Source organism: Saccopteryx bilineata, chromosome X, assembly GCF_036850765.1.
Source record: "Saccopteryx bilineata isolate mSacBil1 chromosome X, mSacBil1_pri_phased_curated, whole genome shotgun sequence".
Lineage (NCBI taxonomy): Eukaryota > Metazoa > Chordata > Mammalia > Chiroptera > Emballonuridae > Saccopteryx > Saccopteryx bilineata.
This window is the reverse complement of record NC_089502.1, coordinates 119,442,105-119,466,026: the sequence shown is the minus strand read 5'-3', so window position 1 is coordinate 119,466,026 and position 23,922 is coordinate 119,442,105. Positions and strand designations below refer to the sequence as shown.

The window sequence follows — 23,922 nt, the reverse complement described above, 5'->3', positions numbered from 1 at the left end:
GCGTTCTCCCTGATTACCAATAGTAATAAACCCACCTTGTTCAACTCTACAGGTATCACTGTTGCTCTTTACCAACAGTGGGAAAGAAGGAAATTTATTTACACTTTTTAACTTCCAGCAGGGTATGCATATTACACATACAAATACACTTACACAAATGGGATGTTTCTTTTGGGTTACTCCAAAGGCCAACTCTGAGATGAGCTTTCAAGCATAGGTAGTTTACTAGTGATGTGAAAGAAATACTGGAAAGTGAGTGGGGAATGGAGGCAGAAAAGGGAACAGAGATTATAGGGTATACTTATTAAAACCAGCAATTACTGTTGGTGACTAGAGTTTCATCTTGCTGGGAAGCTCTGGGAAAACACAGGCCTCAGGGTTACCCTACTCAGGGGTGACTACATTGGAGCATTTATAAAGCATCTCCCATCACTGCTTGAAATCTGTTGGGGGATTGATTGTTCTTCTCATAGTACCTGAAGCTGGACACACAGGTGGTAAAAGAGGGATTCAGTGGCCACAGAAAGCCCTCAGGTAAAGAAATGCAGGTTCTGAGCCCTGGCCAGTTGCTTCAGTGGTAGAGCATCAACATGGCTTGTGGAAGTCCCAGGTTCAATTCCTGGTCAGGGCACACAGGAGAAGCTCCTATCTGCTTCTCCACCCCTCCCCCTCCTATCTCTATCCCTCTTCCCCTCCCATAGCCATGGCTCGATTGGTTCAAGCACATTGGCTCTGGGTTCTGAGGATGGCTCCATGGAGCCTGCACCTCAGGTGCTAAAAATAGCTTGGTTGCAAGCATGGCCTCAGACAGGCAGAGCATTGGCCCCAAACAGGGGTTACCGGGTGGATCCCAGTTGGGGTGCACACAGGAGTCTGTCTTTCTCTCTTCCCTCCTCTCACTTGGAAAGGAAGAAAAAAAAGACAGAAATGCAGGTTCTGACAGGTTGAAGCTGGACCTACATGCAGTGCAGTAGTTAGAGTGAGGGGACATGAGTAGGAAATGGACAAGGTCAGCTATAAAATGCCTCTAGCTATTTTAACCCAGCCAGCCTATGTCTTTGGCTTTCATCCCATAATGCCACAAAAGTGTACAATATGACTGCAAATGCAAGCTGTCTTGACTATTAAATGATTGCCTTCATGGATTTTAATTGATTGAAATCTTTAAATCAAAATCCTGAGTAAATCTGTTTCTTTGCCTTCACTGAGCTTGGGATTTGCTTCTCCGCAAACCGTATCTGGCTACAGTCATTTGAGCGCTCCACACAACTTTGACAGCCATGAACCACTGCGCCCGCTCTGCCGAGTGCTATGTTGGACAGGCTGGACGTGCTGCCTCGTTGGAGCTTTAACAAAAGCTTATGAGATGTGTTTCGTGATTTTCAGACTGTACAACAGAAAACTGAGTACAGAGAGTTTAAGTAAATCATTCTGGGTGATTTTTCTCTCTTCCTCAGAGCTTCCATTAAGCCCATCTCAAATTCTCTGCAAGATGGAGAAGGAACAGGTTGCAGTGCATCCAATAAATGCAATTACATTTTATACAAGTGACAGATAACCTATGCGACGGTGCAAAGTGCAGAAGGAGAAACACTTCTTTTTTGTTTTTAGTCTTTTGTAAGTTCTTAGAACAAAATGATCATGAGGTCTTTCCCCACTATGGACAAAGCAGGCACCTAACTGACTGGTGCGGTTTGGATTCCTCATCATAAATGGGGCGGTGCTCCCCTAATACCCATGACTATGACCATCATATACTTGGGCACCGTTCATTGCCAGTGTGTCAAATGAGTGCTTCTCAAACTGTGTTTCCAGGGAAACTTTTTTGGAACTTGTTTCTAGGCATAACTTGGAAAGTATTTAGAAAATAAGAATCTCAGGCCCCCACCCTAATCACTGAACTAGAACTTCTGGCGGGCCCCCAAAGTCTGTGGGAACAAGTCCTCCGGGGATGCTCCCTCAGTTCTGAGAATCAGCCCTCCCAGCTGTCATCATGAGTGAGAAGAGCCCATGCTTTTATGAAAGGGATGATAAGCAGCAGGACTACAATTACCATAGTGTAAACAAAACGTTCAAAACAATAAAACAGTTAAGACTGAAATTGGAGAGTCTTTTTTTAAAGGGTTTCATATAAATACTCAGCATATACTCATTGCAGACCTCCAAAAGAACTGTGATGTTTCATCTCAAACACTCGTAGGCTCTTTTATGTTAATTGAAAAGTTTTGTTTATATGGGGAAGAGAAGTTATCAAAACAGCATGGTCATGTTCTAGTAGAACACAGGAGAGCACAGCGAAGAAACAGAAGGCAGTGTCTGCTTTTTCTCTGAGTAAATCAGGGAGCAAGGTTAAAGTAGGTCTGTCAGTCTCTTCTGACAGTAAAGATTAGTTTGCTCTCCATATGAGCACAGGCGGAACTCTGGACAAGACGCTATCATCACTCTAGACAGCAACACAGACCTGAGAGAGATTACCTTGACTGGCAGGCACAAGAAACAAGATCTTCTTGCCAGCTCTCTTTGCTCCTGTTGCCAGAGGCTGCCGAGCTTTCCTGCTTTTCAGTATATTACCCCCACTGCACAGATTTTGTAGCTAGATCAGTTACTTAAACATGCAAATCGGTGTACACTAATTGGTTGGCCATTCATTTCAAAGACTGTTTACAAAAATTGAAAATTTGAGACAGCCTGCCCTCGAGCACTGGACAAGAAAGAGAGGATGAGACTGGGTGGTGAGCCAGATAGTACAACTGTGCAAAGAGAGAGGGAAGGGGGCCAGGAGAAGAAGAGCACCTGAATACAACCTGACTGTCCATTATGTATTTAGGAATGTGAAGCAGGGGCTATATAGTATTAGGAGAGATGGTAAGAACAGCCAGGAAAGGGTTAAGTTGTGAGAGGAAAGGCAACAGGAGTGACACACAATTCAAGGGATGAGAGGAGATGTGAGGGGATGAGGATGGGGACCTGGACAGGGATAGGGATTGGGATGGGGACGGGGACTGGATGGGGACAGGGACGGGGATGGGGATGGGAATGGGAATGGGGATGGGGATGGGGATGGGATATGGATGGGATGGAATGAGAGAGATTGCATGGGATGGGGATGGGCCGGGATGGAGATGGGGATGGAAGGGGATGGGGATTGAATGGGATATGATGGGTTGAGAGAGGTGGGATTGTATGGGGATGGGGATGGGTTGGGATGGGATGTGATGATGTGGATGGGATGTGGATGGAATGGAATGAGAGAGGTTGCATAGAATGGGAATGGGTTGGGATGGGGATGGAGATGGAGATGAGGATGGGGATGGGATGGGATGAGAGAGGTGGGATGGGCTGGGGATGGGATGGACTGGGGATGGGGATGGGAATGGGGATGGAATGGGATGGGGATGCAATGGAAGGGGTAGGATGCGATGTGTGAAATGGGATGGGAATTAACAGGATGTGACAGGGTGAGATGGAATGGAATGTGATCGGATAGGATTACATAGGATGGGTCACCATCCCATCCTATCCCATTCCATCCCGCCCCACCCATCCCATGCCTCCCATCCATTCCTATCCCATCCTATCCTATGAGGGGAGGGGAGGGGAGGGGAGGGGAGAGGAGAGGAGAGGAGAGGAGAGGAGAGGAGAGGAGAGGAGAGGAGAGGAGAGGAGAGGAGAGGACTGATAGGATAGCTTGGGCTTCCCTAGGCTGGGACAGAATATATTCAATCCTTTGTTTCTCCATAGATAAAACCTGTGACTATGACTAAATTAATCAATCTCTCTGGGGACTTTAGTTTTCTGATCAGCAGAGAGACCTGTGGAATATTTTGCTTCCAGTATACTCTAGTTCTCACATCCTATAAAGACATAATTTTTTTTTCTGATGGAGATCTCCTCATGGTTAAACTTAAAAGAATTATTGTTCCCTTGTTTGTAACCTTCCTATGCTTTCACATTTTACTTTAGAATGAAAAGTTCTCCATATCCTACAGAAGTCCTGTTTTAACAGATATCTACCCATCCCCTCAAAAGCATTCCTGGTCAATTATCCAGGTTTAATCTCTTTGGGGTGGTAGGCCTCCTTTTCTTCCCAGTAGCCCTTGGGGTCATTTTTTTTTTTTTTTTACAGAGACAGAGAGTGAGTCAGAGAGAGGGATAGACGAGGACAGGAACAGAGAGATGAGAAGCATCAATCATTAGTTTTTCATTGCATGTTGCAACACCTTAGTTGTTCATTGATTGCTCTCTCATATGTGCCTTGACCGCGGGCCTTCAGCAGACCGAGTAACCCCTTGCTGGAGCCAGAGACCTTGGGCTCAAGCTGGTGGGCTTTTGCTCAAACCAGATGAGTCCACACTCAAGCTGGCGACCTCGGGGTCTCGAACCTGGGTCCTCTGCATCCCAGTCCGACGCTCTATCCACTGCACCACCGCCTGGTCAGGCAGCCCTCAGGGTCTTGGCAGAAGCTTTTCCCTCTGATGGGAATGTGCTTCCAGAAGATTATTTAAGGTTGGACTTTCCTTAGGACTCATACTTCAGATTAAATATACTTCCTCAAAAATGCCCTACAAATCAATGCTTTCTAAAATAGCCTCCCACCACCCCCAACTGCCACCTGAACTTTAGTCTTTATTTCACAATTCTGGTCTATTTTTGAGGCAAATTATCAGTTTTCCAGGTAGCTGTTATGTCTTGCTCACCACTATAGTAAGTGTCTAGACACGATAAATATTGTTGATGAATAAATAAATGATACATGATATTACTCACCTAGAATGATTTTGTAGGTTTTCATACTCTAGAAACTATTACTTTATCCAAATAGTTTGACTTGTTTTATTTTTACTTTCTACATGTGACTAAAGCCACGATACATTTGATATTTATGCATCTGAGCTCTCACATGAGTACTTCCTGCTATTAATTACAAAAAGCATTCACTGAATCATTATATAAATTATATAATTAAGTACAGGTAATTAATTTCTTACCATGCATCATTAATGATAATAACAATGGTAGTAAAGATAATGATCTAGTTCTGGCATCTATTTTGTTTTAGGCACTGGATTAGAACTTTCCTGTTTCACCCTTCTGATAGTTCTGAAAAAGTTGTTTTGACATCCAGTTCAGAAACTGGGATTATTGTAACACACCCAAGGTTACACAGTTGACAGGGGGCCAAAACAGGTTTGAAACCTAAGTGTCTAATTATAAAATAATTTCACTCTGTCATGAGGCATCAAGGCAAACAAATACCTATCAATGTTTCACATAAGCTAAAGTGGTTCGATTATATGTTACCACTAGTACATAAAGATAATAAGTGTCATTATAGCCACAACTCATTGAGTGCTCACTCCGAACTAGGCAATTCCTTTCCATGTAAGTTTCAGTATTCAGTTCATACTTTCCAGTTAGGAAATGAGATGACTTAGTCATGACAAAATAGAGGATTAAGCTGGCTGCTAAGCTGCCCAAGGCCACATTGGAATGCCACTGTGTAAATTCAATTCTCTAGATATCTATTTCCTTGGTATGATATCAACATTACTGTTTTGTTTTTCTATTGTTTCAAGAGAAGAACATGTAAACTTAGTATTTTTATTCATATTTAAAATATTTAGTACTTTTAAGTTCTAATATTTAGTACTTAATAAATAAGTTAAATTTATTAAGTACTATTAAAAATATTTAGTACTTTTAAGTTCTAAGAATCCCCTTTAAACCCCAAAATTAACACAGCCTGTTGCCTATATTTACAACGTTTTTTTTTTGTTTGTTTGTTTTTTTGTTTTTAAGAGACAGACAGGAAGGGAGAGAGATGAGAAGCATCAATTCTTCATTGTGGCACCTTAGTTGTTCATTGATTGCTTACTCCCATGTGCCTTGGCCACCAGTGGCCCCTTGCTCAAGCCAGTGACCTTGGGCTTTAAGCCACTGAGCATGGGGTCATGTGTATGATCCCACACTCAAGCTGGCAACCCCACGCTCAAGCTAGATGAGCCTGTACTCAAGCCAGATGAGCCTGTGCTCAAGCCGGCAACCTCAGCGTTTCAAACATAGGACCTCAGTATTCCAAGCCAACACTTTATCCACTGTGCCACCACTTGGTCAGGTTCAATTGTCATTTTAATAATACTTTTGACATATTCTCAAATTTAATTTGCATCAGCCACAATCAGCTAGTGTGAGTACCTGATTCCAATCTCTTAGTACTATATAAACTCAAGGGGAAATGTTCTAAACTGAGATTGTGAATATTTACCTTTTGACTATATTTTATTACAATTAAGAAAAAGTTTGAGAATTTCTACATAATCTCTAACACACTTGAAATAAAATCAATTAAAGATCAACCTCTATTTTTAAACCAAAAAACAAGGACATTGTGCAGAATTATAATTTCAAACAATGTTACATCATTCCTTTTTTTCTCTCTCTGTTTCATTTGGTTCAGTTTACCTTCATCTCCTCCACTGCTTTCTGCAATTCCTCCGGGGTTTTATATTCAAAGTCTCTCTCCAGGTATTCCTCCTCGGCCTGTGTCATCCATTCATGCATCTCTGACAGATCTTTCTGAAGGCTCACAGTTTTATCCAAGCCTTCTTTTAGGGCTTCCTTTCTGACATAGACCTTCCAATAAAAACCAACAACAACAAACAATGCATGAAGATTAAAAGTCATAAAACATTATCATTATATTATCATTGAGCAGTCTATAAATAATAAAATACTTCCATAGAAAAGACAAAGAAGTAAAAGCTTCCATGAATGAGAAAAATAACTCACGGTGATTGGATACACTTAATTTCATAGAAGTCTTAAAATAAGATATAGCTATTTATTTGGCATTCTTAATAAAATCAACAGATTCCCTATTACTATAATTGAGCTGTTGTGTGTAGCAATGTTTTTCTCCAAAGAGAACACGTAGGAAAAATAAGTGTTTTCATAATATGTTTCAGTTCCAAAAGTAAATTTGTTGGCACACATAGAAGAAATAATTATTTGTGTTCTCTGAGTCTGTTTCAAAATTTCAAATATTGTAGGAACTTAACACTCATACCTCTCATAAATTAGAAAGAAAAAACAGAAAATGGATAAAGGACCTATATAGATATGAAATTTGCATAAATAAAACTAAAATGTGGCCATACAATGTGAAAGAATGCTCAGTATCATTTATAGTTAAATGACTGCAAATGAAAAAGAACCTATTTCTCACATAAAAGTGACATAAAATAATTAGGAAGATTGCCCAGTTTGGGCAGGAGTGTGGTGAAACGAAAGTGTTCATACTCACTGGATGAAATATCCAATACACTACAACCTCTTAGATAGTAAATTGGCAAATGTATTAAAATGTTTAACCTTCATGCATCTGAGACTACCCTTCCAACTTAAATAATGAATCATACAAATCAAAGAGTACAAAGTTGCGTATGTATGTACAGTGTTCAAGTTGGCTTCAAAGACAGCACCGTATTGGAAAGACACCTCATTGTGCTTTCAGGGAGGATGAAATCATTGTGAGACACACACACATTCACACCCACACATACACAATGGAATACCATGTAACACTAATAATATTTATACAGAAGTGCAAGTCTTTCAGTATATAACTTTAAGTTTTAAAAGCAGGTTACAGAACACAATTGTGGTAATAGAAAATTTTTGCTTTATAAAGTTTTATATGTTTCTGAAGTATTAACATTTAAGGTAGAATTTGTTACTATTAACCAGAAAAACAGCAAAACTTAAAACATCTAACGTAAAATCCCGCATGCTAATGGCTTGTTACCACAAACCCGTATCAACCACAGCACCACAGCGAGGGCAAGCTTAAATTTAGTATCAGAATGAGTGTAGACAGTGCTTCTCTGTTACCTTCAAAAAGTTACTCTTGTCAAACGATGCTGTTCTTCTCTCTGGGATTAGTTCTATCTTTTTAGTAACAGAATTGTAATTGTAAAGTCTTAATATGTGACTCAGACTTGTAGTATAATGAAGTTTTCATGGTACTTTACCAAATATGCACAGAACCATCATCATATTAATTTACTTACACTTTACAACCATCTTAAGCCCAATTGACTTAAATCACAACTCTTTAGTCAGACTCCTAGGTGAATGTAGTACCTGATCTATTGAAATATAAATCTATTTCACTCTAACACATCTAGAACATCATGTCTAACAATTATATTAATTAGGGTATAAAGATTACTTTGCATAGTCAATAAGCCCATAATAAGCCTAAGTAAACATGCTGTTCAATTTCTACTTAGATGCTCTGCTCTAATCTTTTGAGGCAGTTGGCAAAGTGACAGTAATATCAGAGTGACTAATGGAACTTAGCCAGACTTATGTTAAAAAAAATATATATTGCGAGCTATAAAATGAAACCAGAAGAAAGGAGGTTAGGGATCAGGAATGACTTCTTCTTAAGGAAAGAAAGGCAGGAAATTCTGAGGTGACAGCAAAAGTGTTCTAGAAGGAACAGCAGCTCTGGAATCAGGGTACTCAGACTCCATCATTAGCAAGCTAAGTGAACCTGGCCACATTCCTTCACTTCTCTTTATTGCGGCTTCACAACTAACCTAACAGTTGGACCAGATGATTCCGAGTTCCTTTGCAAATTGAACATTCATTCTGCAGCTCTATGACTGATCAGAGAGGAAGACGTATTTTCTTTGTGTGTGTTTCCATATGTTAGGAGGATTTCTATGGAAAGGTTTGGGTTAAAATGACAATTTCCCACCCACCTTTTCACATCAGTGAGGCCAATCTTCTAACCTTAAACTGCCCAATCTATCCCCCTCCAGATTACACAGCCTCAACCTTGTACAGAAAATAGAAAGTTCTTCACGTTTCCTGTTCTAGTAATACTCACCACTGCCTCCTCCCCACTCCACTTACCCCTCCAGCTTTAGTGAGACATGATTGACATATAGCATGTGCAAGTTGAAGGTATATAATGTGATCATTTAATCCACAGACATATATCGTGAAATGATTACCACCATAGGACTAGTTAACGTCTCCATCGCCCTTACTTAATTCCCATTTTCCTTTTTGTGGTCAGGACATTTAATATTTGCCCTCTTAGCAACTTTCAAGGGCAGGCCAGGGCAAGAGTAAGTTTACAGCTGTTCATATGGAAAATAATGCAATAATTAATAAACAATACAAGAATAAACTGTGTTTTGTGTACTCACAACTGTAAACCTACTTTTGCCTCACCCTATATATAATACAGTATTGTCAACTATAGTCACCATGATAGAAGTTAGATTTTGAGAATTTATTCATTGTATAACTGAAAGTTTATACCATTTGACCGACATCTCTTCATTTCCCCCTGCCTTCCAAACCCCAACAAACCACCGTCCTATTCTTTCTAAGTTGGGTTCTTTGGATTTCACATATAAGTGAGATCTTATAGTATGTGTTTTTATCTGACTTTTAATTCAGCATAATGCCCTCAAAGTCCATCCATATTGTTGCAGATTGCAGGATTTCCTTCCTTCTCATGGCTGAATTAATATTGCGTGTGTGTGTGTGTTACTCATCTTTATCCACTCATGTATTGATGGACACTTCGGTTGTTTCCATATCTTGGCTATTGGGAATAATGCTGCAATGAATATGGTTTGCAAAGATTTTCTTCCATTCCGTAGGATGTTTATTTAATTTTGTGAACTGTTTCTTTTGATGTGCAGAAGCTTTCGCAATGGATGTAATTTTATGAATTTGTTTGCTTGTTTATTTATATATTTTGTTCTCTGTTGCTCACGTTTTGGGGTCACACCCAGAAAACTTGCCCAGACCCATGTCAAACACTGTTCTTCCTGGGTTTTCTTCTAAGAGGTTAATGGTTTCAGGTCTTACACTTAAGTCTTTAATCCATGATCAGCTAATTTTTGAGTATATAAGATAAGGGTCCAATGTCACTCTTCTGCGTGGGATTATCCAGTTTTTTTCTACACCATTTACTGAAAAAACTATACTTTTTCACTGAGTATTCTTGGCTCAATGACGCGGCTTTTCAGGATCATGGTCTCCACTGACTGGCCAGCGTCAGCGGAGGGGCCATTAGTCAGCGCAGCTGGTCCTGAGGTCAGCCACGGCATCTGGTCTGCTGTTGCTGCTCTTCCGAGCCTGGAGCCGAAACACACCTGAGGCCTAGATGTATCTCATGTGTGTCAGAACCTCACTTTCCTGGGGCTTCAATGCCTGAGGGCTATTCTCTGGCCCCCTTGTTCACTCCCCTGTTAAGGGGGTCAAACCCGCATGACTAGCAACATGCCAGGGGAGGAAAGGTCAGGGCAGGGTCCGAACCGCATGACCACAGTTAGGAAATCAGGGGTGTAAATTACATGACCAGTGATATGCTAGTGGCAGGTCACCCTGGGGCAAGATCCTTATCTTCCCAGTTCTGCCCGTTGCTAGGCACCCAGAGATTTCCGACCAGGTGGCCTTCTATGCCTGGCCTATAGTCCTTGCTGTGCCCGTGCTGTCCAACTGCCTACCACGATTTTGCTGCATTATCTTCCTTCTCTTCCAGACTGCATGATTCCTTCTTTCTAACACCTAGGTCATCTGGCGATTAGGTCAGAGTAAGGGCAGTGTGGTATTCCAAGGACAACCAGAGAGACATAAAATACAGGGGTTCGCAAAAGTAGGTTTACAGTTGTTCATATAGAAAAGACATGCAAGTTATGATTGTTACAATAGCTTTAGTAACTCTGTGTTTCACGTACTAATGGCTGTAAACCTACAAATGTGTCCAACCCTATGTGCTAGGAGAGCATGGCTGAGATCCATGGGATCTTTGTCATGCAGCAGGCTAATGCATTTCTAATACTTGCCTTGAACAACATGTTCTTGGTACATTTTATTGCAGACATAAGGTCTTAATTAAGAACTTAAAAATATACAGATGCTTTAAAAAGTATGCATCTCTAACATGTAAAAATCTCAAGCCCTGACCTGTTGGCTCAGCAGTAGAGCATCAGCCCAGTGTATGGAAATCCCATGTTCGATTCCCAGTCAGGGCACACAGGAGAAGTGACCATCTCCTTCTCCACCCCTCTCCCTTCACCTTCTCTCTCTCTCTTTCCTCTCTCTGTCACTTCCTCCCCTGCAGCCATGGCGCAAATGGTTTGAGCAAGTTGGTACCATGTGCTGAGGATGGCTTGGTGGCCTTGCCTCAGGCACTAACATAGCTCGGTTGCTGAGCAATAGAGCAGTGCCTCCAAATGGGCAGAACATCGCCCAGTAGGGGGCTGGCCGGGTGAATCCCGGTTGGGGCACATTCAGGAGTCCGTCTCTGCCTCTCTGCCTCTCATTTAATAAAAAAAATTGTAATGATTTCAGTAATATTGTTGACTTCATACATTTTTTGCTGTTTTCTCCCTTGATATAAATAAATAGATTTTTTCTTCGTATTAATCCATTAAAACATACAACAAACAAATGCCTTTCATACTTGCCTTCTGGGAAAACATTAACAATATAATCTATTATCAAAGTAATGTTTTTTTTCCTGGATATACCTCCTCGAACTGCCTCACTCCAGGAGAAGAATGCCAGAGAGCTAACCCAGGGCTTTTGCGTTTCTGACCTCATAGAACTGTTGAGCATTTGTCAGTGATGGTACTAGCTGCGTGACTTGACTTTTACTTTTCTAACTTCTTTTCTTTTACAGATTCAGTTTATGCTTTTTGGAAGGATTTGTTTTCAACACAGAAAGGTTACTTAAAAATAATGGAAGACTGATTCTGATACGCATAAAATGAAATCTCCCAATCATTTAAAAAAAAGGAATTAATGTGTTGAAAAATATTCACTGCTTTAGTTCAAAAGGTCATCTTCTGAAAAGGAACTATTGCATATACACTACTTGTATATATAATATTTACTTTTCTGTTCATTTAACACCAAAATCAAAATAATATCTATAAAATACTCTGCTGTATAAATATGAGGAATTCACCTGTGAGTGGACAGTTATTTTATCTTTTTTTTTGCCACTAAGCTATTCTTAGCTATTTCCCAATCTTAGGTTATTTATTGAAATAACAGAAGTCAAACATGTCGTTCTTAACAACGAGAAGTAAAAATTAAGGGGGATGGATGAAGGGAGAGATGGAACAGGCATGGGGCATGATGTGCTGTGGAGGGTGTTTTATTGAGTGGGACACTTAAAACCATGTCAACACAGTAAGTTAAAATTTAAATTTAAAAAGAAGTAAAAAGTATTACTCATTCATTTTATTTCTGTACCAAGCACACAGTGTAAAGTAACTTTTGTAAAAAAAATCAAGTTACTATTATATAGTGGTGAAAATATTCAATCATATAGTTTCTAATATGACCCTTATATTCAAGAAAGTCATTTTAGGACCCCAATAAGATGAATATATGCTATGATATTTAAAATATCTACTGAGGAAAAACTTTATATGCTAAATGAGAGGTAGTTAAAATTAAGCATATTTTAAAAAATCAATAGAAACAGAGACTATACTTTTACAAAGGGCAATGATAAAGGCAGATATTAAGAAATCTTTACTAAATAAGGCAATCCATAGTGAAGGCTATTTTACATACCTGTCGGCAAATGTGATCCCACTGAGTGTTGAGTTCTCTGAGCTCTGTCTCAAGTCTGGAGGCAAACTCCGGCTCAGCCTCGCTCTTTATCTTCTGCCCACCTTCATTGACACTGGTTAGACTGGGCTGAATTGTCTGAATATCACTGACTAAAAGCTAAGGAAATAATTCCATTTAAGCTTGCTGAAAACAATTATTTCAAAATTTTAGAAATAAAACATAGATAGGAAACATATACTAGGAATCATGACCATTATACGTGAATTTCATTTTTACAAAAACGAAATAAATGTAAATACACACCAAAGGTTGAGATATAGTATAAGCCCTGTAAAAAAATTCACAGGTTTTGGCCCTGGCCGGTTGGCTCAGTGGTAGAGCATCGGCCTGGTGTGCAGGAGTCCCGGGTTCGATTCCCGGCCAGGGCACACAGGAGAAGCACCTATCTGCTTCTCCACCCCTCCCCCTCTCCTTCCTCTCTGTCTCTCTCTTCCCCTCCTGCAGCCAAGGCTCCATTGGAGCAGTGTTTGCCCGGACGCTGAGGATGGCTCTGTGGCCTCTGCCTCAGGCGCTACAATGGCTCTGATTGCGACAGAGCGATGCCCCAAGATGGGCAGAGCATCGTGCCCTGGTGGGCATGCCGGGTGGATCCCAGTCGGGTGCATGCAGGAGTCTGTCTGACTGCTTATCCGTTTCCAGCTTTGGAAAAATACAAAAAAAAAAATTCACAGGTTTTTATGGTATGAATAAAGTAATGAATTACCTGTATTCTACTTTCATTAGAGACAAGAAAAAAATTAATATTGCTTGTTAGAAAAATGTGTGAAAATCATGGGCTGTATACATCACGGTTTTTGAAAGAATTTTAGTTTCTGAACACAGAGTATTGCAGCAATTCAATAGAGCATGAAGTATGTGAAGGTTATGCCAGGTGGACTTCTTTTTTTAGCTTGTGTTTGAAAGAAAAATATTTAGAGAGCTAGCTTATTTTCTTTCCACTGCATGGCAATGGCATATCAAATTTTATTTCAAAAATTCAAGAGAAAGGAAACTCCCAAGCTCATTTTATAAGGACAGCATTATCCTAATTTTAAAACCAGATAAAGACACTACAAAAAAAAATTATAGGCCTATATCCCTGATGAACATAGATGTTAAAATCCTCAATCAAATATTAGCAAACCAGATCCAGCAATATATAAAAAATATCATACATCATGATCAAATGGGATGATATTCCAGGGATATAAGGTTGGTGTGATATCCACAAACCAATAAATGTGATATACCACATAAATAAAAGGAAGGATAAAAAATCATATGGTCATATCAATAGATGCAGAAAAAGCATTTGAAGAAATCCAGCACCCATTTACGATAAAAATTCTCAGCAAAGTGGAAATAGAAGTAACTTACTTCAATATAGTAAGAGCTATATATGACAAACCCATGGCCAAAATCATACTCAATGGGCTAAAACTTAAAGTATTTCCCTTAAGATCGGGGAAAAAGACATGGATGTTCCCTTTCACCACTCTTATTCAATATAGCACTGGAAGTGCCAGGCACAGCAATCAGATAAGAAGAAGAAATAAAAGGCATCCAAATTGGAAAAGAAGAAGTAAAACTGTCATTATCTGAAGATGACATGATACTATATATAGAGAACCCTAAAGATTCCACCAAAAAATTACTAGAACTAATAAATAAATTCAGTAAAGTATTAAAGTACAAAATAAGTGTTCAAATTTATAAAACAATCCCATTTACAATTGCATTAAAAAACCCTAGAAGTACATTTAACCAAGAAGGTAAAAGATCTGCACTAAGGAAATGGCAATATACTGAAGAAACTGAAAACTATACAAATGAATGGAAGTATATTCCTGGGTAGGCAGAATTTACGTCACTAACATGTCCATACTACCCAAACAGTCTACAGAGTCAATGATTCCTATCAAGATACCAACCAATTGTGTATTTCATAGAGCCAGAACAAATATTCCAAAAATCTATATGAAACCAGCAAGACCCTGAACAGTTACAACAATCTTGAGAAAGCTCAACAATGTTGGAGGAATCATGCTACCTGCATCAAACTATACTACAAGGCCATAGTATTCAAAAGAGCATGGTACTGGCATAAAAACAGACAGTGATCAATGGAACAGAAAAATCTATATTGTAATATTCTAATAGAGTTCAATATATGTGCAAAACAATACAGCATCATAATAATCTATAATAAGTTATAATAAGTGGTCCAAAGGATTATTTATCTTTCAATTAAACTGCATTTTATGTCAAAATAATCTTATAAAATGAGTTGAGTAAATGGTCCCATTTTTCTGTTTCTTATTAATTTAACCTAGTTTCTCAAAATTGAAACTAACTGCTGCCATTTAGGACTGGGTAATTCTTTGTTGGGGGCAGGGGATATTTTGTCCACTGCAAGATATTTAAAAGCATCCCTGGCCTCCACCAAATACAGACCAGTGGCATGTACCCCACTCCAAGTTGTCTCTCAAACTTGATAAATGTCCCGGGGGGGGGGCATATCACCCCAGGTTAAAAACCACTGATGTAACCAAAAACTATTGTCCATATAAACATCTCCATAAGAAAGGCATCATATACAAATCTTACCCTGCACTGTTTCAGCTGTTTTTTAAGAATTTCTGAATCCCCAAGGGCAGGCCATTCTTCTTGCAGAAAAACATCAACTTCAGCCATCCATTTCTTCAGGGTTTTTATGTGATTCTGGAATCAGAGACCCATTTTAAGGTATTATCGGGGTGCTGATTTCTCTCAACACCATTCATCACGATGATATGTCTGAATACAAGCCCAGGAACAATCCACATGTTTGAAGGATGTCTCTAAGTAGCTCTTCAGGAAAAGAATATTTTTACTACGAGTGCATTTTTATGGTCTGCTTTAGGAGCACTGGTGTATGAAGTCTGCTATTGTTAAAAATAAAAAATTACTACCAAATGTCGCTTTATGATGTTACTCTTGAGAACATTAAATCATATCCCCCTCTAGAGAAATTTTAAGTTTCCAAACAACTCATGATAATACTAACAATGTGCCCTTACAGTACATAAAACAAACTATGAACAATAAACTCAATGTAATGGTATCTTTATAGCGTCTCTAAACCTGAACTTCTCCAAATTGTTTTTTTGCAGTTGACAGCTTACAGAGTCCCACCACTTGGGAATTTTCAGACCAAGATTTTGTCATTTTTAAAGAGAAAACTTTTTTTTTTAATTTTTATTAATTTTAATGGGGTGACATCAATAAATCAGGGTACATATATTCAAAGAAACACGTCCAGGTTATCTTGTCATTCAATTATGTTGCATACCCATCACCCAAAGTCAGATTGTCCTCCGTCACCTTCTATCTAATTTTCTTTGTGCCCCTCCCCCCCTGTTACCAGCACACTCTTGTCCATGTCTCTTGGTCTCGTTTTTATGTCCCACCTACGTATGGAATCATGCAGTTCTTAGTTTTTTCTGATTTACTTATTTCACTCTCTATAATGTTATCAAGATCCAAGAGAAAACTTTTGCTTTTCATTTCTAATTTGCCTTATGAATTTGAAGTTAAACATCAGGCAAAAAATGTTCTCTTTTATCATTTATAAAAAGCTACTACCACCTGACCAGGCAGTGGTGCAGTGGATAGAGCACCAGACTGGGATGTCAAGGACCCAGGTTTGAAACTCCGAGGTCGAGGGCTTGAGCATGGGCTCACCAACTTGAGTGTAGGGTTGCTGGCTTGTGCGTGGGATCATAGCCATGACCTCAGGTTGCTGGCTTGAGCCCAGAGGTCACTGGCTAGAAGCCCAAGGTCGATGGCTTGAGCCCAAGGTTGTTGGCTTGAGCAAGGAGTCACTTGCTCTGCTGTAGACCCCTGGTCAAGGCACATGTGAGAAAGCAATCAATGAACAACTTAAGGGGCCAAAACAAAGAATTAATGCTTCTCATCTCTCCCTTCCTGTCTGTCTGTCCCTAACTGTCCCTCTCTGTTTCTCTCTTTCACAAGAAAAGAAAAAAAAGCCACTACTTCCCATTGTTATGTCACCTATTGCCTTTTTTTTCCCCCATTGCTTTCTTTGGCTACTGTTCAAATGTGTAATTCCCAAACTGCTTTACTTCCATACAATTCAACTATGCTATCCAGATGTGCTATATTCTCCTTTCTTAATGGAATTTCGATTGAAAATATGTGTTTTACAAGAAGTTACACCTTTGCCCTGGCCGGTTGGCTCAGCGGTAGAGTGTTGGCCTGGCGTGCGGGGAACCCGGGTTCGATTCCCGGCCAGGGCACATAGGAGAAGCGCCCATTTGCTTCTCCACCCCACCCCTTCCTCTCTGTCTCTCTCTTCCCCTCCCGCAGCCAAGGTTCCATTGGAGCAAGGATGGCCCAGGCGCTGGGGATGGCTCCTTGGCCTCTGCCCCAGGCGCTAGAGTGGCTCTGGTCCCGGCAGAGCGACGCCCCGGAGGGGCAGAGCATCGCCCCCTGCTGGGCGTGCCGGGTGGATCCCGGTCGGGCGCATGCGGGAGTCTGTCTGACTGCCTCCCCGTTTCCAGTTTCAGAAAAATACAAAAAAAAAAAAAAAAGGAAGTTACACCTTCAATATGATTAATAATAATGAATTTTAACAGCATTTAACTAAATCCAAAAACTTTAGATTTCAAAATCATTGTCTTACTGGATCTCCGGAGTCTGGTTTTGTGCTTCTTCCCTGTCACCATTGTCCTAGTTCAGCGCTTATTCTTGGCTCTTTGATTATTGTACTGGCTCTATTTGATATGTGCCTCGGTCTTACCCACTGTCGTCCATTCTATACATTGGTGTCAGTCTTCTTCCCTCCTCCTACCCCTTACTATTTGAATATTTAATATTTGACTATTTGAATATTCAAATAGTCAAATATTTGACTATTTGAAAACACAAATATTATCAGATCTTCCTTCCTCTAAAATACCAGTAACGGTTCATTATTATTATTATTATTATTATTATTATTATTCCCGTCAACATTAAGCTATAATTCCTATTCCAAAGCATGGCATTTTGGAACATTCACTATCTACTCCTGACCACTTTTCCAATCATATCCTTTGTAACATATCTTTGTCTCCTCAATATTGAATCACTTCTAGTTAACTGAACATGCTGCTCCATTTTGTTAGGTACTTTCTCCCTTTATTAGTGGACTAAATGCTACTTGTTCAAGGTGTAGCCCTCACAACCCACGTACCAGGAACATTTCATGAGCCCCTTTCCCAGCTGATGTTGGATATCTTTTCTGCCTATTGTCATAACATTTCCCACATTGTTAATTGTACTCCTATGTTGGCTGAATGCCTCCCCCAAGCTGTTCAGGCGGCCCTAATCCCTGGCACCTGTGCATATGTTACCTTACAGAGCAAAACCAGACTGTGCAGATGAGATAAAGATTTTGCATGGGGAGTCTATCCTGGGTTATCCAGATGGGCACAATGTAATCACAAAGGTTCTTATTACAGGGATGCAGAAGAGTGGGAGTTAGAGGGGAAGAGCGGAAGATGGCACACTGCTGGCCTTGGGGATAGAGGACGGAGACGTGAGCCAAGGAATGCATGTAGTTGCAAGAAGCTAAAATGACAAGGAAAAAGACTCCCTCCGAAAGCCTCTGAAAAGGACACCACCTGACTACACTTTGACTTTAGCCCACTTAGCCTGTTTTTGAACTTCTGCCCTCCACAACTGAAAACATAATAAATTTGTGTCATTTTAGGCCATTAGAGTTGTGGTAATATGTTAGAGCAGCAATTAGGAAACTAATACACGTACCTTTACCCTTCATTAGAGTGTGAGTTCCTTAAAGGTAAGGATCACATATTTATATCCTCTTTCTCCGCTGGCACTGGCAAAAATGTGTTTTTATGTATGTGGGTATATGGATGCACACACATGTTTATATTTCAAAACATGTATATGTGTACACATGTAAAGTATGTTGTGCTTTACAGAATTTTTTACAACTGCTCTATCTTTTGGTTTGTACAAGGTAAGAATAAACAACTAAGTTAGCTTGAGTAGAATTTAAATCCAGAAACTTCCTGTTCCAATGCTTTTTGATCAAGCAATGATGCTTTCAAAGATTCTTCGCAGCATTAATGTGTTTCACAATGATAATGTCTTTCACCACATAAGAGACATATAACCTATATCACTAAATATTCTAGACTTAAGACTAGAATGTAAGCGTTGGTTTACTATTTTAAGCTTTGGTAATTGTAATATGGAGGCACTATTCAAATAAATTAAGTCAGTAAAAAGTGGTTTGTGGACAGTGGTGGAGTCATATACATAATTTATACATATAATATAATCATAAGTAAAATATGCTGGTAAATTTGATTATATCACACAGTAGATTAATTTTTACCTATTTATAAGCTAAATGGCAGATATTTTAATAAGGACAACCGGACTAAAGGAAAGATTAGATTCGAACACTATTTGAGCTAAAAACATGTTTAAGTCATATTGATATTAGTGGAAAAATGAATTAATATTAATGAAAATCTAAGAAGCAGAACTCTTAATTACTGCTTTCTTAAAAGAAATAAGCAAACTACACTACTTTCAGAAAGATTCATATTTTTTACCTTATCACTGACTTTTAATGGCTATGGAGGCTGCAGTTTCTGCCTTTAAATTTTATAACACATGGTTAAAAGAGAAATGAGTAAAGAGAAAATGAATATAAAAAGTAAAATATTTTCTTTATCTTTTTCATTGAATTGAGAGAATAGAAAGGAAAAGAGAGATGAAAGAAAGAGAGAGAGAGAATGAAGGGGGAGAGAGGGAAAGAGGGAGGGAGGGAGAGAGGGAAAGAGGGAGGGAGGGAGAGAGGGAGAGAGGGAGGGAGGGAGAGAGGGAAAGAGGGAGGGAGGGAGAGAGGGAGGGAGGGAGAGAGGGAGGGAGGGAGGGAGGGAGGGAGGGAGGAAAGAAGGAAAGGAGGAAGGCAGGGAGGGAGAGAAAGAAGAAAGAAAGAAAAGAAAATAAAAAAGAAAAGAAAACAAAGAAAGAAAGGAAAGAAAGAGAAGAAGAGAGAGAGAGAGAGAGAGAGAGAGAGAAAGGGAGGCGGGAGAAAGGGAAGCACCAACTTGTTCCACTTAGTTGTGCACACACATATTGCTTCTCATAGGTGTCCTGACTGGGGCTCAAACTAGCAATCACAGTATTGAGCTGATGACCTCAGGATCAAACCCCCAAATCAAACTGGCGACCTTGGCATTCCAAAATGACACTCTATCCACTATGTGACAGACCAGGGAAAAAGTAAAATTTTCAATTACCTGAATTTTTCGCAGTTTAGCCATGTGCTCCTCGAGCTTTTGGCAACGCTCGACCAGCTGGGAGGAGAGCTTCGTCCAGCGGCCCTCGATGTCTTCAAATTCGGACTGGTACTTCCGGCTAATATCGGAGGGGGCTTTCTTTGACATCTCTTTCACAGTGGTGCTGAGATAGTTTAGGCCACTTTGTTGCTCTTGCAGAGAACTTTGTAAAGCCTTAAAATTGAAAACGGAAAGTATGTGTATACTAACTGATGAATAATACGGAGTTTCGCTGTGCAGTTCCGTTGACAAGCATCAGTTAAATTAAATGTACTTAAAATGAAAACTAGGTGATTCAAATGTCTAAAAGTAGATGATGTAATGGCATTAAAAAATAACTGGTGGTAATTTAAATTCTACTTTTTCATCATAAGATTAATTTGCACATTATTCAGTAATATTTTATTTTAAAATCTATGCCTATTTTTAAGAACATTGTCAAATCTATCCAAAACTGTATCTTACTGAACCAGAGTTTTAGCACACCTGGTTTTATTCTATCATGTGGGTATATTAATAACTGCATTTATTATACAGTTAATGGAGTTAAACTTAATTACACTGAGCCTCTAGCAAAAACACTTCTAACCTCCCTCGGTAAAAATAAAACTAAAGTATATTGATATATGGGAAATAAAACTCTGAATGTTACCAGATAGATGGTCTACTAATGCCAGTTAGGTTTTACATTTTTCAAAAGACAATGGTCTGCTTTGTAGTATTATAGTGAAATTCTAGGATAATTCAGGGAAGAAATTATAAAGTTAGTTATTTCTTCATACTGTATCACCTATGCGATCCCTTCTAATAGGAGATGCCTATCTTTAGATTTACCCTACTCGGAATGTATTTAAATGTTTCTTATTGGTTATAAAGTAATAAAGGTTTGAGATTTAAAATGGGAAAAATATACATTATATGTAAATATTAAGATTTTATAAAAATTTCCATTTTTTCTCTGTATAATTAATATTGAATATCTGATCTTATAAAAACATCTACATTTATTCTTTTATAAAGCAACCTATATAACATTTCTTCAAATATGTCAAAAAACATAACTTTTATGGTTACATAATGTTTCATGCCTTTTTGTGGTACTTTAATTTTTTAATTTACTTTTATTCTACTTTATTAAACTGTTACCATTGACTGTTTGTTTAGGTAATATCCAGCATGTGTATAACTACATTTTAAACTGGGCATCTGACCTGAGCCTCTCCCCATGAAATTAAGGGCTTTTCAAAAACATAAATTTTAATGGCTCTTCTAGTTCATGTCACCATTTCTTTCCCCTTACTAGCTCTACAAGTTAATTTTGAGTTATCCAATACTGTAGATTATGTTTATAATAGATTTCTCTTCTACCTATATCTTTGAATGCATTCTGATTATTTCCATAAAATATAGAATTCATAGAAATAGTTTTCATGTGTACAATTAAATGAATTATTTTGCATGTCATTAGGAGGAATTAAAGAGTTTTTCCTCAACAAAACTTATTCCCACTAGTGAGAATGGGAGTCATTGCCACCAGACCTGCACTTATTACCTCTTTGGGGTTTCTTTCTTTTTAAATTGTATGTCAAAAAATGGTATAGCTTTTTATACATCTGTACTTCACCCTTTACAATTTAAGTTACAATCTTCCATAGGTTTAACAGTTGCCTATATGTCTTTTTGGTGGCTTTCTTGTTAATTAATTTCCCCTTCTATGCAAATATTTCCTTTGGTCTCATTTTTCTTTTAAATTGTCTCTGGTGATTTTACAGTGTTGACGGTTGCTTCCACTGATATTTATGCTTCCTGATCAAATGTTTTTGAAGATTTGTATTAAAAATTTCTCCAAATTCTATGCTTAAAGTGTTTTACAACTTTTTGATATGCATGGTATCTTGTTTTGCTATAACATTTGATTCAAGGTTCTAACTTCATTTTTTCAGTTAATATATTTTCTCAATAATATTTATAAATAATTTTCCCTTTGTCACTGTTCTTTCAGTAGAAATGTACTTTTCCACTCATCTATGCACCCTTTCTTGTGTACTTAATCCACTGCCCTAGTTGCTATACTTCTGTACTTCTACATGTTTAAAATTTTTATAAGTGTATGAAGTCCCATATCGTTCAGTGTAAACTTCGGAATTATCAAGTATTAAAAAAATATATAAAGTGAAAAAAGATTAAACAGTTATAGTGTTTTTGGTATTAGGGTAAAGGAAATAATTAAAATAGGACAAAATACACTAGGAAATGTTTTTTTAGAAATCTGTTTGAACAGATACTTCTAAAATTACTATATTAAAAAATATTGTTTAATGCTGAAAAAGCGAACTTGATATATAAATTTAAATTTTTAACCTTTTTCCTTAATTTAATTCTCAAAATATAGATATATTATCTCAGCTACTAAATATAACTAAATAAGTTTATTTTCACATCTTAAAAAATAAAATGTGATTGAATATACAATATAAGCTTTTCAGAGATAGTGAAAAAAGTACTCTAAAATCTCTTACAAATTATTTATTTCCCATAAAAATATTTAATACTTACCAAGATAAAGCTGATAAAAACACAGGTATTAGAAGTCAAATAACTACTATTTCACATAAAACTGGTGTTTAATTTAAAATTAATTTTTTTTACATCTTTCCATTTCGAGTATGAGGGAGTTATGTCAGTAAGCAAAATAAAACTATGGTTTTTATAATAGTCAAAATGTGACTTAAAATGCATACTAAATTAAACTATATTATTGTCTTTAAAACGGTATTTTTATCTTTAAGCACAAATTAATAACATAATTCATTTTTATTTTATTTTACTTTTGAGAGAGAGAGATGAGAAGCATCAACTCATAGTTGCATCACTTTAGTTGTTCATTGATTGCTTTTCATATATAACTTGATTGGGTGGCTCAAGGCGAGCAGTGACCCTTTGCTTAAGCCAGTAACGCTGAACTCAAGCTGGTGACCATGGGATCATGTCAATGATCTGATGCTCAAGCCAATGACCCCATGTTCACTCTGGATGAGCCTGCACTCAAGCTTTTGACCTTGAGGTTTCAAACCTGGGACCTCAGTGTCCCAGGATGACACCCTATCCACTGTGCCACCACCAGTCAGGTAATGTATTGCATTTTCAAAGTCTTATTTTTATTTTTCCCACTGGAAAAATACTGTCTTTACCATGATTATGTTCATTCTAATTTCAAAGTTAAACCAATGTGGTTGCTTGGTAAACAATATCTGCACTGTATTGTTTAAGACAGTCAAATATTCACACACCTGTAACTCCCCGAGTCTCTGCTCCATGATTTCATAGTCGGTGACGGTCACCTGAGGTATAGAGAGTTTGGTTTCTGACTGCTGGATCCATGTCAAGATGGTGCTCATGGTCTCCTGATAGCGCATGGGTGGCAAAGTGTCAAAAACTTCAAAAAAAAATTAAAAAGAGAGAAAGAATCATTTAATCATTTTGAACTTTGTCACTGTTTTTTCTAAACTGTCAGAAAACTCAAGCAACCTTCTAATTATAAATATTAAATATTAACAAATTGTAAAAACCTAAAAATACACATGAGAACATAATTATGTTGAAGATATATTATTTCCACATGTCTCATATTTTGACAGAAACTATGCATCTATTACATCGAAATCTCAAATCAGCCTTGCAAGGTCTGCATCATTAAATTCATTTTTTACGGTGAGAAAATGGAGAGAAGAAAGGGGCTGAGTAATTTGCAGAAGGTACACTGACGGAACTTGGAGAAAATCAGTAGACTTCATGCAACTCTAATTTTGCAGGCTATTCTCCTCCTGCGTTATCATTTGCTTTTGTGGAAAAAGTATCATTATCCACAGCCGTTAATATTTTTTAAATGTTTTTACTAAAT

At 38.2% G+C, this 23,922-nt stretch overlaps 1 protein-coding gene across 4 annotated transcripts in view; it reads right to left on the bottom strand.

Moving 5' to 3' along the window:
* DMD (dystrophin) overlaps positions 1–23,922 on the bottom strand; it is a 2,360,554-nt gene that overhangs the window by 1,492,836 nt on the left and 843,796 nt on the right. For all 4 annotated transcript variants that reach the window (XM_066250305.1, XM_066250306.1, XM_066250308.1 and 1 more), the window contains exons 22-26: positions 23,312–23,457; positions 19,983–20,195; positions 15,265–15,378; positions 12,619–12,774; positions 6,463–6,633 (exon numbers count right to left, since the gene is read on the bottom strand). In XM_066250305.1, coding sequence (XP_066106402.1) covers positions 6,463–6,633; positions 12,619–12,774; positions 15,265–15,378; positions 19,983–20,195; positions 23,312–23,457 — 800 coding nt within the window. The remainder of the gene's footprint in view (positions 1–6,462; positions 6,634–12,618; positions 12,775–15,264; positions 15,379–19,982; positions 20,196–23,311; positions 23,458–23,922) is intronic.